The sequence below is a fragment of the Dermacentor variabilis genome, chromosome 11 (genome assembly GCF_050947875.1).
Source record: "Dermacentor variabilis isolate Ectoservices chromosome 11, ASM5094787v1, whole genome shotgun sequence".
In the NCBI taxonomy this organism is placed as follows: Eukaryota; Metazoa; Arthropoda; class Arachnida; order Ixodida; family Ixodidae; genus Dermacentor; species Dermacentor variabilis.
Genome location: NC_134578.1, coordinates 30350167 through 30366466, shown reverse-complemented (window position 1 = coordinate 30366466; position 16300 = coordinate 30350167). Strand labels below are relative to the sequence as shown.

At 46.6% G+C, this 16300-nt stretch overlaps 1 protein-coding gene across 1 annotated transcript in view; it reads right to left on the bottom strand.

Annotated features, from left to right (window-relative positions):
• The window catches only part of LOC142564726 (glucose dehydrogenase [FAD, quinone]-like), a 105383-nt gene extending 98415 nt beyond the window's left edge, over positions 1–6968 (bottom strand). The window contains exon 1 of the mRNA XM_075675864.1: positions 5459–6968. Coding sequence (XP_075531979.1) covers positions 5459–5588 — 130 coding nt within the window. The 5' untranslated portion in view covers positions 5589–6968. The remainder of the gene's footprint in view (positions 1–5458) is intronic.
• Positions 6969–16300: the final 9332 nt, after the last annotated feature.

The following is a 16300-nucleotide window of genomic DNA, read 5'->3' as shown; positions in this document are numbered from 1 at the left end:
GGTCATTATAAAGAAACTACATGCAGGTTCGACGAGAAGCTCAGCGCTCCACATAGCCCACAAGGCCAGGGGTATTTGTTGGCGAGTCCGTTCCTGCGGGAGGCAATGTCACATCGGCTATATTATGCGATACTCATGAAGTTGCGGTGCTGTTGGTATTCGCTTTAATAAAAAAAGAATTGCAAATGACAGAGAGCACGAAGCTAGAAACTCGGCGTTCTTGCCTTTGACCCATGTGACACAGCTGCCTCATGGTACACGGCCTGCAAGGTAGACAGCGTGAGCACGCGCGGGCGAGTGGGGAGAGGGGGAGAAGGTGGAGAGGGGACGAAAAGAGCTCCCAGCTCACGCAAGGCGGAAGCCTTGATGCGCGCGCCTAAGTGACACCCTTCGTGGCGACGTCATTAGGCGTCTTTAAATACAATGGAAACTCCCTCCCCCTCCAACCCCCTACCTCTTGTCGGCTCCGCAATTATCCCTTGTTGCGCAGGCTAAACGGCCACTCCGGTGGGTCCAAACGGTCTCCGCCGACCGTTATAAACACTTCCTCGTGATGTCCGGCGGATTTCTCAGCTCAGCGGTCATTCATGGTCAAGGTCACGTATGAAATCCATAGTCGAAAAAATGGGAAAAAGTACAATCCTTCACAAAGGAAAAAAAACCTATCCATATATGAGAATGGCATTCCTTCGAGACGACAACGAATTCGGACAAGAAATTTAAAGGGTTTCTCCTTTTCGTCGAAGAGTGCCGTGAACGAAGTTAGGCCCCCAGTTTTAGACAGCACTGACTTCGCAATCTGCCCACCTTTTTAAAACAGCATTACCTTCGTGATCCACCCACATTTTCAGACTATACGCCGTCTTCGGAATCGGCCCACAAGAACGGCATGACCGTTAGCTGGAAAGAAAAGACGTATGAGAATGGCAAGAACACTACTCACTATAAAGGATAGCCAGAGTGGTGGGAAAGAAGCACCGAGGAAGCGTTGCCGTCAGGTAGCAATAGTGCAAGTCACGGCACGATTGAAGTGCGCGCCATAAGGCTCCTTAAATTATTTTAATTCAAGCTTATGCTTGTCTGCTCTAATTTTTTTTTTTTTTTTTGTACGACCGAAGAGTGCATTGGATCTTCAATGCATTGGACGTCTTATCGTGCAAACTGCAGCTGTCACATGTCATGTCAAATAAGCAGTGCGAGACAACATGACGAACACGCGTTCACCGACACCACGTGTACCGGCATCTTTTTTTTTTTTTTTTGCCTTGTCCCAACCCATAAAGTTTCTCCCTTTGAAAAGTCACGCGTGCTCTTAGCCCCCCGCCTGCCTCCTCCCTTCACCTCAAGCTCACGAGGGTAGAAGAGGTTTTCGTGAGGAGGCTCCGAGCTGGGGGGCTCACCACCCACTGCTGTCACCTGCAAGTTTAAGCGCTTCATCAAGAGAACCTGCCTCAACTATGCGATCCGGGCACCTGGCTCAGGTCTGCAGCATCTGTTGTGGATTTGACCAGGCACGGAACACACAGGCACCCCTCGCTCGGAGACTCAGGACTACGCAGTGACCGGCGCTCTGAATTCGCAGGAATTATAGGCACAGCAAGAATATCCTAATTACAGAACCCTGCTGAAGTTTGTTCACAATGCGAGGTTGAGCCCAGCCGTGTCACTGTGTCTTTATTTCCCTTAGGGCCGCTCTCCACGAATAAAATTCGGGAAAAAAAGATATTCAGCGCTGCGGTGTTCACTGATATCTATATACAAGGCATACTTTTTTATTTGTGCGGTTGTTTGCATCCGCTCACATTGAAATCAAAAGGGTGGCCATCGCGCGCTGCATGGGCTACGTTTCTGACAGCATCACATCGTTTAATCAGTCGTGCTCCTGAGCCTGGATTATTGCACAGCACTACGTGGTACTGCTCCTGGCTCCTGTGATCATTACAGAATGATTGTAAGGGGCTCGACATTTAAAAAACAAGAAAGCAATGCCAACTTTATGTCACATACCTCCCACTAATAATCCGCTCTCTGCAGTACGCTCAAATAACGCGGAGCCTGCCACCGCCACCTTTCCATCTGCCAAATTAGGGTTACATTTTTCTTTAAACTATTAGAGGGGAGATCCGAAAATGCGCACCAAAGAGCAACATAACAAGACAATTGTAGTGCAGAAAGAACCACCTGCGGACATTAAATAAATAAAAATGTGAACATGTGACCGGAAACAAAATATATTCGCATAGCTTTGCAGCATAATATGCATATCATCACACAACGCAGAACAGTAACTTTCAAGATCAGGCGTATTCAGCTCTGTAGCCTAAGAACTGCACACAAACAACTTGGTACACGTGGTTGAAACAGAATAATAATTGAAACAGCAACGATGTGTCGAAAGACAATGAATTACAAAAACATGTTCAACAAAAGAAAAAGAAACACGTTGTGCACCGAAATGCACGTCAGGTCAAACAATTGACTATCAAATCTATTTATCAACGGTGGTAGGGCATAAGCTGCTGTATGTATAAGGCGTAATTACTTCGATGGGTTCGCATGTACTATTTAACAAGAGAGCGTATACAATGCATTAATACGACAAAAAGTAGCGTACTCCGCGCCCATCTTACACGGACTTTCCCACACGTCAGAAGAGCGACTTCAAAGACTTTTAGCTAGAGGACTACGCCTATGTCTAGGAGTTCCACGAGCGACTTCTAGTTCTCTTGTAATAGCTGAGGCTCGCCAATCACCATTTCCAGTTATGCGAACAACAGAAACATGCCGGCATTATTTCCGTCTTCAAACCCAGCATAAAAACCACCCATTGGCTCTAGACATAATGAAACGAGATAGAAGTTATGTTCATATAGAAATTAGAGAACATCTTCACATATTGCCAAGAAATGAATTTTGGAACTCAGACATCGAATATCCTCCATGGCTGCTTACAGTTCCAAAAATCGAATTGTCAGTAGATGGGATATTCAGCAAAAGAGATATGTTCATTCGAGCTGCTCAACAACTAGCGCTGTACCAGATATATATGCGGTATTCAGGATACACACACGTCTATACAGATGGCTCCAGTACAGCAACCTCTTCAACTTCATCATTCATTATACCGCACCTCAACAAACAAGAATCATTTAAATTATCTCGTGCGACTTCGTCTACAACGGCTGAACTGTTCGCAATCCTATGTGCGATAAAATTTATATTGTCAGTAAGAGATGCGCAAAAATGGGTAATTTTCAGCGATTCACAGGCGGCTCTAACATCACTCTGCAACACAAAGGGGAAAACATTCAGTGACAGTATAATATATGAAACACTTAAAAACCTCACAAAGGCAAGCGAAGCGAAACATGCAATATCATTCCAGTGGATACCAGGGCATTGCGACATTCCTGGCAACACAGCAGCCGATGAAGCAGCACGACAAGCGCACCTAAAAGATGATACGGCTCCGCTCCCAATATCAAAGGATGAATTACGCTGCATTATAAGGACAACGTCTCTCAAATTATCTAGAAATACTTGGTTTGACCAGAATTCTAAGAGCTCGGACTTATACCATATTGATACATTTATTGAATTCAAATTTTCATTGTCGTTAGAACTATGGAAACCCTTATTCATCGATTAAGGCTAGGCACTGCTTACACAAAGCATTTCTTGCACAGAATTAGCCGTGCGGAAACCCCCGAATGTGATTGTGGATTTGTAGACGAAGATATATATCACCTCCTTCTAGGTTGCCCACATCACGACACACCAAGAAGCCTACTTAAATCAGCGCTAATTAAATTAGACCGCAGACCTTTCAGTTTAAGGAAACTTTTGGGCCCTTGGCCAACAACGGCCTTGCAGAAGAGTGCTTTAAAAGCACTAAAGACTTTTCTTGAAGACAGCGGCATTGCTGGACGTTATTAGCGCTTTCATTTTTCCCTTCATTTCATTGTCACTGTATATATCCATCTGTTTGTGAATTATGTTATGTTGACTGTTCTGTTGAGACTGTATGTGATAATGCATTTACACGATGTATCTACCGCCCGCTGACTAGACAATGTGTTATTAGGCGACAATATCTTTTGTACTTTTGAGACTTTCATCTACATAAGTGTGGAGACATTTACATTATATATTGTATGTACCATGTGTTCCTTACGTCATAGTCTTCCCGTGGAAACGTTGCGTGATAAGTCCTGGTGCTTGTGTGAAAAGACTGTTTGATATGTAACCTTGAACCCTGTACGATGTATGACGGAACCACTCACGAGATGAGGAGTAGCCGGCGCCTTAAATTGTGCGCCAACATCTCCTTATATCATATCAATAAAAAAAAAACAAGAGAGCGTGTGTTGCATGCGAAAAGGTTCCGTGGTACTTTGTACGTTTTAGGAAATAATTTATCGCCGTTTTTCAAAGCATTACATAGTATGAATAGGTTAGACGATATTCATAAAGTTTATCTACATTATTAGGTCGGTAATTGTCATGCCCACAGCATCTTGAATTATAAGCGATATCTGAACGAAAGCAAAAAGCAAAAAAAAAAAGGCCGACCATCGCTCCGATCGACATACAGAATAGGTGACGGGGTTTCCGTCGTGTTGGTTGTCCTATTTTGGACCCGCATTAAATGTAACGTGCAGATTGCAGCTGCGAGTGGGTTTTTATCATGGCTATCACGCGTAACGAGCGCTTGAACGAAAGAGAGATTTGGAAAGGCAGACGCTTTACCAAGGCGAACCTGGTTGGTTACTTTGCATTAGGGAAAAGCGAAGACGGAAGGAAAATAGGAGTGACCCTGACCAACACGTGAAAAGGGGTGCCTGAACGCCAACCAATAAGCAAACGCTGGTATCTGTGAGGAATTCGTATGTATCTGCAGAGATCGTTTCACAAGGTTAATCCCTTCGGGGAAATCACCAGAATTAGCCGGGAACGAGTGCGGCACTTTGGTAAAAAACAAAAAACAAAATCTGAAACATTGCTGAACCGTTCAAGGCCTTTGATTAGTGGTCATTATGCCTGGTACGACAAACATGGTATCTGATTCTTGTTGTCGACACGATGATGTCATGACTACTCCTTTCCGGCAGCAAAGTTTCTTCGGCAAGGCGGTGAATAAGAGCCATGAAGTATCGGAAAACTCTTAGTCCGATCGCACAGTATGCACGGAAAATTAACCGATTCGTATTTTGTATGCGCAAATAATAAAACTACATTCAAAGGACTCGAGATGCGCGTATGTACAGTCGAAAATGTCTACATGGTGGGGTTGGTTAGTGTAGGAACATCGCTTTCAACGCGAACACATGTCGTCCGACGCCTCCGCCCCCCCGCCCCCCCCGCGCTCTCGACTGGAGAAACATTTCAACAAACACAGTTCAAGAACAACAAGCCGACTAAAACTGTAACTGCATGCAAAGAAATTAGATGAACTCACCGATGACGTAGTCGTACTCCTTCTGAATGTGCTCGCTCTGGAATGGCACTATTCGTTCACCGAACCGAACGAATAGAAATGCGGTGAAGGGAATGATCGCTGGAATGAACGGTATATCCAAGGCCACCATGGTGAAGACTCAAGGTTGAAACAGTGAAATCCACAAAAACACAAACACACGCAGCGTGGGTTGAACTGTCGCGGCACGTGTTTGAACCACTTTTAGCGGCCAGTTCTCGGGCGTCCTGTGTGTGGAACTGACTTAACTGACCTCGCAGGAATTACACGAACCACGAACGACATTTAAGCGCGAACTGTTGGCTTGAGGAGCAGTGTAGATATGTGTTCACTTGGCACCACAGGGAATCTGTCAAACGCACAAAGTAAATGCGAGAATCTTTAAATCACGAGCCCCACTTCAAGCACGGCGATTAAATAATGTTTCCCAACGAAGGACTTCCTGAGTTTGTTCCAGACACGTTCTTCGTGACTTAGCACAAACGCAATCTTTGTCGCTGTCACAACTCTGTGAAGGTTCTTCCGTCGGCAACAAGCATTAACTTCTTAAACTACTAAACCTCGAGTACTCGCACGTCATCACTGCGCGGTGTAGAGGTAATCCTCCACTGATGAGGCACGTCAAGCACAGCTTTTTTGAAACCGGCGACTCAAGAATTCCTTCAACACCAGACGGAGTGTCCACTTCTCAAAGCAAAAGTACTTTCGAAATCCGCTTCATGGATTTCTTTATATGTGTCGTGTTCTGGAAAAGCATATAAAGTTTTCATAACTCACCGACACGTTTAGCGCCTATTTCTACTGCAGTCCGAAGCCGCAAAACGTCGTTACTTCCAGCGCACGCAGCAGTAGTTCCGGGCATTCAAATCGTAGGAACAGCGCGGGCGAAAACGAGTACACGTCAGCGACGAAAAGTCGTACAGCTTTCCTAGAACATCAACAAGAGAGGGAGAAGAAAAAGGAAGAATGATGAACTTTCTCTCTCGTGCAAAGACACGGCACCGATATGTCACTGAACCTTCAAGAAAGGAATGCTCGCTCACTGATAAAGCCCGAGGCGTCAAGTGATTGTTGGGGTATGTCCGACTTCCCCGTCTTGGGACAATCGTAACGGCGAGGAAGCAATGCGGGGGAACTAATCCGTTCACCGCCCCCGCCGTTGACCTGTCTTCCTACGCTGGTACCCTCCAGTCGTTTGAAGGACGCGGGACCGGGTGTTCTTTTGCGAGCGGGAGCTGATGGGGGAGGAGACGACTGCTTTCTTCGTCGCACTGGGGACGGGCACGAACGAGACACGTGGGTGACGAGAGGAGACCGACGAATCCGTTGAAGTGACGGAATGCGGTGGCCGACGCTATTCGCGGAGTTGCAGGACGACGTTGGCCCTGTGGCTCTGCAAGGCAGCGACCGGAGTGAGAAGGGCTTCTTCGATGACAGGCCGGCAACGGGCAGTCGAGAAATAGAGCGTGCTCACAGGAGCTAGTTGGCAGGCATCGAATACTGCTCGTGGATTTATGAAAGTGGTGGGCGGAATCTCCTCACGGGCAAGTAAAAGATTTTTTTCTAAAGATTGTGGCAGTAGGCGGCGGGCAGTTGCTGCGGTTTCTCCTACGATAGTGCCCGACGAGCGGTCGTGCTTCAAGAGCTACTCAGATGGGAAACTCAGACGCAAGCGATTCAACGCCCAATGTCGAAGTGGCAGCGTTCGATTGATGATCGGCGATCAATCCCGTATAGCGTTCGTTCGCAGGTGACTTCTGAGGGGCCCAGTTTCGCAGAGAAGAATCCCAGAAGAGGCGAGCTGGTCCAGCAGAAAGGGCGGGCAAAAAATTCCGAGAAAGCCGCGATTCAGGGTAACTGCGAAAGTTCCGGGAGCCGAGTTCCGAGAGCGACGTTTCGGGGGGCCGAAGTTTCGGATTCCAGTGCCAGGATCCAAGTTCCAGAAGGAGTGAAGTTCCGGGGTTCCAGAAGCTCACTTTCTGGACTCCGCGAAGAAGGGTATCCGGCTGGCTAGTAGTTATCGGAGCTCGGTGGCCGGATTTCGCCGCGTGCTACCGCGTGGTGAGCGCGCGTGCCGCCTTGAACTTGGCCGAGAAACCGAGCGTCGCCGACGTCCCTGACTCGCTCACCCGCTTCGCGCGGCAGCCCAACGTGCACTGGCGGCCTAGACGGGGGCGCACGCAGCGAAAACGGAACGCTTGCCGATGCTGCCTGCCGGCTCGGTTGGTTGGCCCCGCGAAGCAAGAAAGAAACGAAATAAGCAACAACAACGAGCAGCTTCGAGACACGCTTCAGGAGAGAGATAAGCGCTGAGGGAGGGTAAGGGAGAGACGGGATTTGGGGGGTGGGAGTGGTGGCTGCGGCCGCTCGGCTTCTGAATGCCGCGCGCTCGGTCCTCCCGATGCGTTCTCCGCTATGCGCGCTGCTCTTTCTCGGACGCATCCTTTCTCGTTGTCGCCTCCTCGCAGTTGTCTCCTCGCCTATTCTCTACGAACATGCGTGGCTCGCTCTATACCCTCTCTCTTACCCTCTCCTATTATCCCGCGTCCAAACTGACGCTGTTGATCGGATCACTATTGAAGGCATCTTTGTCTTCGAACGGATCAACCTGCCTAATGTTTATCACCTAGTAGAGACAGAAGAAAGCGGTTAACAGCAGTAGTCTCGGCTGTGTCGTGGCTCCGCTTACTTACGCTCCTTAGTACTCTCTGCTAATCTCTCGCTGCTATATTTACGCTGTTTGTAGCATGAACTACGATGGCCTGTCAACCGCAGCATGTCTTAATGTTTGAAGTTTGGTCGCATCGTACAGCGGCTAACCTGAAAGGGTTGTGCTGTGTCATTTCCTGTTCTTAGTAATACAAACTATCAGATCATTACCGAGGAGAGCTTAAGCCTAGGATGATTAAAAGTACGTAATGGCTATGGCAAGGTATATAATAGAGTGGCTAATCTCAGGGGCCTGGGATATCTACTTGATGGCTCTGCGTTACACCCTCTCGTTTCTGCTCTCTCGGTGGTATTTTCCCGGCCAGACTTTAACTGAAGTGCGCTTGAACTCTTGCGTGCTTATCCTTTGGCCAATGAGAAAGAGAGAGAGAAAGAAATATGGAAACGCAGGGAAGTTAAACATGCATACGGATGGCCGGTTTTGTACGCTGCGTGTGGATTCGGCCTCTGGGTGACAAAAAGATCCCTAGAAGACAATTGAAATGGGCTAAAAATGCCGCTATAGGCTACATCAGGAAAGCGGTCGCAGTGGGGTACGTCAAACGTTTTGTGTCTGCTGCTGAACGTGTAAGGACACTAGGGTACAGAAATGACGTAACAAAGTACACAGGCGATATTTATTTGCGCATTACAAGGTTTACGTACTAAACAATTTATGGTAAAGCTATTCGTGGCCCTACGGTATGATCCTCTAATCGTACTCTCTCCGTATTCGCTGTGCGCCAGCCGTGATCACAGGTGGTGGACACGGATTGACATCCCTCTGTCTTGCTGCCAAAGTCTCACCGCTCCATTTCTGGACATTGCGTGTCAAACGCGGGGGCGTCACAGACGAGCGAGCATCAAACTCCTGCAACAGATTGCGTCCTTCTAAGCCTTAAACTTTTGATGAGCGGAGGTTTGAGTTTGAGGGATTATACCTATTGCAGCGTGAGCTCTCTCAAAAGCTATCGCTCCCTCTATGGTCGACAAATTTACTGCTGAGATATGCCTCTTTGACCGCCGAGTGAGAGGTTAAATTTAGCTTTGGTAGCATTAGGAGTGGTGCGACAATGGTTCAATCTGGGCACCGCTACATGCACTTCCACCCGTTGAAAAGGCATATCAAGCGGTCCTGGTCTAAACCTCAGCGCGTGCTAGCCGCGCATGCGCCATCGACAGTAAAACAGTACGACGGCGCCGGCGCCGATGACGTTAAGCAGCTTCAAGCGCCCGTACAATTAGTAGTGCGATGAAAATGCACGGAGCATACACAAGCTTCACTGGTCTTTTCAGGAGGATTGCCTGAAGAGGCGGATGTTACTTGTGGAAAAATTTGCTATGCGCTAAAATTCGCCACGGCCACATAAAATCATTTGATAATCAACGTTCTAATTCTTAACTTCAGGTCACATGTTCCCAATGCGAAACTCAAGCTGAGCAGGAGTGAAATGCGTTTTATGAGGAGAAATCCTAAGACTAGCGCGATTTTCGAGTTATTCTTCAACAGAATGTGCTAAAATGTTATTGGCGGTGCTGTTAAAATTGTTCCGAACGCCTGGACGCACGGTTTTGGGAAATTGTTTGCAGAAACACAGTGTAATTAGTTTTACAATTGAAGGCCGGATATGTCAAAAGTTGGGCTAGTCCTAATTTCCACTGAGCAAACATGAACCTAAATTCTGCTCGGTATCAATTTCGCAATTGGAACATGGTGTCCTGAAGGATTTATAATTATGAAAGTAATTAGTAATTCAGGGTTCAGTACATACGTACATGCAGGAAAAGGACAAGAAGGGACATGACAGAGTTCTTGAACTTTATTTCCTGCACGTTCGTGGGGGGGGGGGGGGGAGCTGTATAACAATGCTACGAAGAATGAATCAATAACTAGCCAGCGAGCAAACATTATTTTATTTAACTAGTAGGACATTTCGACTTTTCATGCAGGTAATGTTTTCTTCATCAATACATTAATCAGAAATCCGAAAGACAATAACTTAGGTGACTTAAAAAAAAAGTTAACCGAACTAGAAAAAAAATACAGGTGCTACAATTACACGTGGTCGTTTAGAACGCTGAATGTTCTTAGCTTCCGGTAGGGTTGTGTCAGTTAAGCTGTTATAATGCTGCTTTCTTCCCGCCATTTTTATTATGAAATTTACCTCTGTATGTACCCAAACGAGCACCCCCATGAAAGCGAACAACCAAATTCCTTTAAAAAGGTGATAGCTGAATACACATCTGCGCATAAATATGTTTATTGCGCCTATATGTTCGAGAAAAACGATAATCGTTACACACTGACAGCCAGATTAGTGTCCACACAACGCCAGAAATTTTCGATGAAAATTAATTAGGTTATCCTTCTTATACTGCCCACGACTGTATCTGTAGTGAGAAGTAAAGCCAGGCTCATTTTGTTCCAAGAACGTGACTCCCCAGTGAACTCATTCCCCCCCCCCCCCCCCCCCCCCCCCCCCCGTGTTCTATGTTGCAGTCTAGTTGCAATAAAGCAAAGTACAGAAGGGATATCTGCCGGCGGCGTCTAGACTCGCCGTTGGCGAACTCGAGAAGGAAGAAAGCACCGTGAGAATTCCCGACAGAAAGAACAGATAAAAACGGGAAAATTTCGGACACTGCTCGCTGGGAAACAATCGCACGATAAGAAGCAGAATAATCGGAAAAGAACATTTGACGGTCCTTTGCTCCCTAATAGATTCTCACACGCGGTCGTGCTGCTAACACATAGCTATAGTACCATGAGCCTGGCGAGATCGAATGGTGCCCTAGTGCCGATAAGGGCTGCACGTAAAGACTGGAACAGCCTCTCAGAACAAACCGCATCACAAAATTCTGCCACAAGTTTCGAAATGCAGCTTCTATCCTAACCTTTTCTTACACATATTCGTCCTCGTTTTGTGCCGATTACCTCTTTCCGACATTTGCTTGATGTTCCTTGCCAATGCTTATTACTACATTCGTACAGCGTTTAGAAAATGTTGCATAAAATTGCAGTATCAATAAAGGAATGGAAATTTATGACATCGCCTGCATATATACTACGTAGCCCACCTTTGCCAAATCTACAGTCCATGCTGCTACGCAGTGTTTATGTCTCGAAGCTAAGCGAGCGCTGCAGGTAGCACTTTTTCAATCTCCGAATCCGTAATAGTTTCACACCGACTGTCAGGAAGAAGAAAGTTAATCAAGGCTGTGCTCTAGTTCCACGATGGCTCGCGACAACTTTTCCACTGCACTTGGAGGCAGTTAGTCTGTTTAGCACCTCACCCATCGTGCTTCACCAATGTTTCAAGGATAAGGTGGTGCATGCCGCAACTATTTGCGCACTGATGGTCTCGGAGGCCATTGCTCCATAAACAAATTGCGTGAGCAATTTCGGAATGCAGATTAGTAGACGCATCTGTTTACATATAGGCGGGCTGTTGTGAAAACAGTCGGATACGTTGACTCTCCCGCTTATGCTTGGGACAGCTGAATTTGTAATAACTAATGTGGTTATACGCCCACAGGTACATGCGTTCGTGCACCACGAAAGGAGCACCATCTTTTTTTGCGCACCGTGAAACAAACGGAAGCGCTGTCACACCTTCATGAAGCCATGCATTGTTGCTAGCCTATACGGATAGTATATGCGCTAACAGACGGCAGCCATCAAGGAAGAGAAGATTGTGCGTTTCCGAAAGCTCTCTTTACGCCCAACAATGCTTATCAAACACCTGTTGTTTGCCCTTCAGAACTTTCAAAAGGACCATAACATGTGTGCACACCGTCAGGATGGCGAATGAAATATTAACCAGACTGCCAAAACCTTTCTCCATCTCGTTTTCTGGAGCAATACGCGTCAGCTAAGCTTTGATCATATCATAATCCCGACATTCCTCATTTTAACCTTCAGGTGCGAAATCACCCGATCAACATTCGCAACTCTGTTCGCTTTAATGTGTGCGCATCAAGATCGAAAGTCTATGTTGGCGTTGTCGACAGACAGTTGGGCCATAGTGTATAAATCCAATATTACCACACTGAAGGATGCCCAAGTCATATTTTTTCCCTCCGTGCAACATATGCACATCACTAAAGTAAGAAAAAAACACACACGAAATCTAGTTAAGGCGTACGTTATACATGCGGGTATGGTGTCGTACTCATGCATTTCCGTTGCATCAATGTCAAAACTTACTAGGAGGAGCCCCGCCCGAATTCCACATGACATAGTTATCAAAAAAAAAAAGCATTACGCTTCACGTTGCGTTTCAGCAAACTCAGTTATGCAATACTGTTCACCAAGAGAAAAATAGCGAATGCATTTTTCATTGACGTTGTCGTTTCGTTTTGGTGTATGAAAGACGAAATAACTCTCTGTTTTCAACCATCACCAGCATCGTAACTCACTTAGCTTTAATAACCATCTTGCTGAGAGGCACAATCCTCCTTTATCGGCTATGGTTGGGAATAGTCCTTTAGAATGCCAACGCTGTCGACATAAAAGTAGCCAACAGCATAGCCAAAAAACATTGCAGTCACGAGGGCACTATCGAGCACACTCTACGTCATGTGACTCCTCGCCGGCCTAGTGAGCTGTTAAGCATGAGGTGGCGGGATCGTATCCCGGCAACGGCGGTCGCATTTCGACGGGGGCGAAATGGAAAAACACCCGTGTGCTAAGATTTAGGTGCACGTTAAAAAACCCCAGGTGGTCGAAATGAATTCGTAGTCCCCCACTACGGCGTGCCTCATCATCAGATCGTGATTCGGGCATATAAACCCCGATCATATATATTGTTTTTTACGTCATATGATTCCCCATGCGCCCCCTCTATATTCTAAGCTGAAACACTTTATTCATACAACATTCAAACTGTAGGAGGATAAACAGCTGCCACAATTTATTGTTGGTAACATCGGTCTCACTTATCAGGGGACTAGACAAGGCCATGTAAGCTTTGTTATCACAGGTCGGCCGGCTTGTAGGAACACGTGCATAATTTCCTTTTCTTTCTTACTTTTTTCTTTTTCTTATCAATTGTACGCTTCATCCTTTCTCTTCCACCATCGTTCGCAGTTACTTTACTCCACCTCCGGTACGGCGTAGCAAATAGAATTCTGTTGTCTGGTTAACCGATCACGCTGTTTTAACAATGTCGCTCCTTTATCGTGCCTTTTGGGTCACGGTCCTACTGTTCTGTTTATAACCTTATGAGTGCTCGTCCTGACTTCTTGTAGTTTAGTTTCTGAAGCCCTTTACAGAGTGTATATTCGAAGCTCAAGAAAAACGTGGCATAGTTTCCTAATCTCATGGCCGCCGTTTCACTCGGATATGTTGAGCGGCTCGTATTACTCGCAATGCTGCAGTTGTTTGTGATTACTCTCTCTAAGACGCTATTGACCATCTTATCTATTTTTCGCGAGGGTTCCAACCAATTAATATACTCTCGCACGTTTCCCAACTCTGTTGCGTACTATACGACGCGCTGAGCCCATATGCCGAATGGCACGGCGTACGGGAATGGCTGCAGCGACCTATCAGATAACGAGGTCAATGTTTTACCTGTAGGTGCACTCGAGATTTGGGGAGCAATTCGAAATTTAGTTCAAGGACGACAGCAACCGCATTCCGGTGGAAACGGTGCACCGTGGACATCCTTCGTGGACGATGCCGCTTCTGTTTCTGGGATATCGGCGCTGTGATTTTTTCCTTTGTGTTTTTCTCCTCCGGCTCCCGCTGCGGTTGCTTATATAGCGGCTTGTGGTGTTGCGCTGCAAAGCACTAGGTCGCGGGATCAAATCACGGTCAAAGCGGCCGCATTTCTATGGGGACGAAATGGATAAAAACACCCATGTACTTAGATTTAGGTGCACATGAAAGAACTCCAAGTGGTCGACATTAATGAGGAGTCCCCCACTACGGCGTGCCTCATAACCGGATCGTGATTTTGACACTAGACCCCCATAATGGAATTGTTTGTCTGCTCCGGATTTAATACATAAGTTATCGTCAGCGTCCGTTATCGCCGTGGTTGGGCCCGCTTTCTATTCCGCTCTTGCGCATTTCTGGTCTCTTTTGTGAGATAAGCACGAGGGCCTGGTGACATTTACAACGACCCAGAGTTGTAGACACATTTTGGAGAAGCACATTCTAGCCACCAAAGCAACTTGTATTTCAGTCGAGACATGATGGAATGGCTGATTGAGCGCATTGACAGGCGTCGCCTATCAACTTCATCCAGCTTTCGCTGGCGGGATTCACAAGTGATGCTCTGCGCTTTTCATCTCGCTTGAACAGGCTTCAGCGCACTGCAGATGTATTTGCGTGTTCTTCAGCGAGATGCTCAAGTTGGAAGACAACAAGATGAAACTGGGTGACGATGAAGTTTCAAGAAGCATATACAATAAAAGAAACTAGTAGCAGTACTTAGAAGAGCGGCACTGACAAGCACTAATCGACTTCTTGAGAATTTCGATCACGGGCCAATTCGCTCGCCTTATCGAGGCCCGAAGAAAAAAAAAACAAGTAACTGAAGAGATAAAACTTGACGCACGTCGTTTCAGAAAACGCATCTTCAAGGAGCATCTGATTCGTGTGCAAGCAACCGACTCTGAAAAGTGTGTCATCAGACTCGAGGCAAGCGGGGTCACTGCGACGTCGGCCGGGAAGGTTTCGTGCGTTTATTTCCCTTCGCGTTGCTCAAGTTCAACTGCACTGCTTCGGCGCGCGTATTGCTCATGCGACCACTGTCACGTAGGCACCTCATTTTGGGTGCAGAAGGCGCCCTCGTTGAAGTATGGCGACGAAAAAAAAAGTACCGAAGACATTCATATCGGGGAGGAGGGGACACACCCTTGGCTCGATGAATACGTCAAACGCTTCACACATCGCAAGTGCAATGCTTGTTGTGAACGTTCGCAACCTAGGTTTGAGGACAAGCCGAGACTGGATTCTTTTATGTCGAAATAGTTTTTGAGTAGCGCCACATTTCGGAACATCTCGGGTGCGCATAATTTCAAGTCTCGACCGGGCGTGGCACACCGAGCTGCATGTGTAAAGCAGGCAGAGAAGCAGAGAAGTATTTTTCTGTTTAGGATACTCTCAGTGACACTGCGAGTGGGGCTTCATGATCTCTGCATTGGTCAGCTGTCAGTTTTAGACTGGTGACCAAGCCCATCGACACTCTAGGGAACAATGGTGGATAACGCAGAACTACAGAAGGAAATGCATGCAAATGAAGAGGTCAACGGTTTTTTTTTTTGCGTGTGCCTGCACTGTTTAACTCACGTTCCTTAAAAATTTAACAACTCGAACGATCGCTACAAATCTCTGTGGTCTCATGCAATACCCCTGTCTCTTAAAGTTGCGCACAACATTTTCATTCCATCCATATTTGCGTCGTCCTTAACTTGTCCTCGACCTTCTTCGCTAAGCTGCAAGTTTCTGCTCCATACGTTAGCACCAGTACAATGCAATGATTGTACACTTTTGTTTTCAACGACAGTAGTAAGCTCCCAGTCAGGATTTGTTCATGCCTGCCGTATGCAATACAAACCATTTTTATTCTTCTGTAAATTTCATTTCATGAGCAGGGTCCCTTGTGACAAAGTAACGTAGATAAACGTACACTCCTGTACACTCTAGAGGCTGACTGGCGATCCTTAATTCTCATTCCCTTGCCAGCCTTTTAAACGCCATCTTTTCCTTCTCCATAATAATCTTCAACCCCACTCTTATAATTTCTCGGTTTAGCTCCTCAATCATTTGTTATGACTTGTTGCCACTGTTGCTGAACAGGACAATGTCATCTGCAAACAGATGGTTGCTGAGATATTCGCCGTTGATTCTCACTCCTAATCCTTACCAGTCTAATAGCTTGAATTCTTCATCTAAGCATGCAGTGAATAGGATTGGAGAGATTGTGTCTCCTTGCCTGACCCCTTTCTTCATAGATAATTTTGTGCTTTTCTTGGGGAGATCTAGGTAGTGTTGCGTTTCGCCTGCGACACGTGGTTTTGCCGGCGCGACTGCGGCGGGGCGGCAGACATTTTGGCCCGATCGTCGTCGCCGCAACACTCATCGGCAGGTGTTTCCAGGCGCGACTG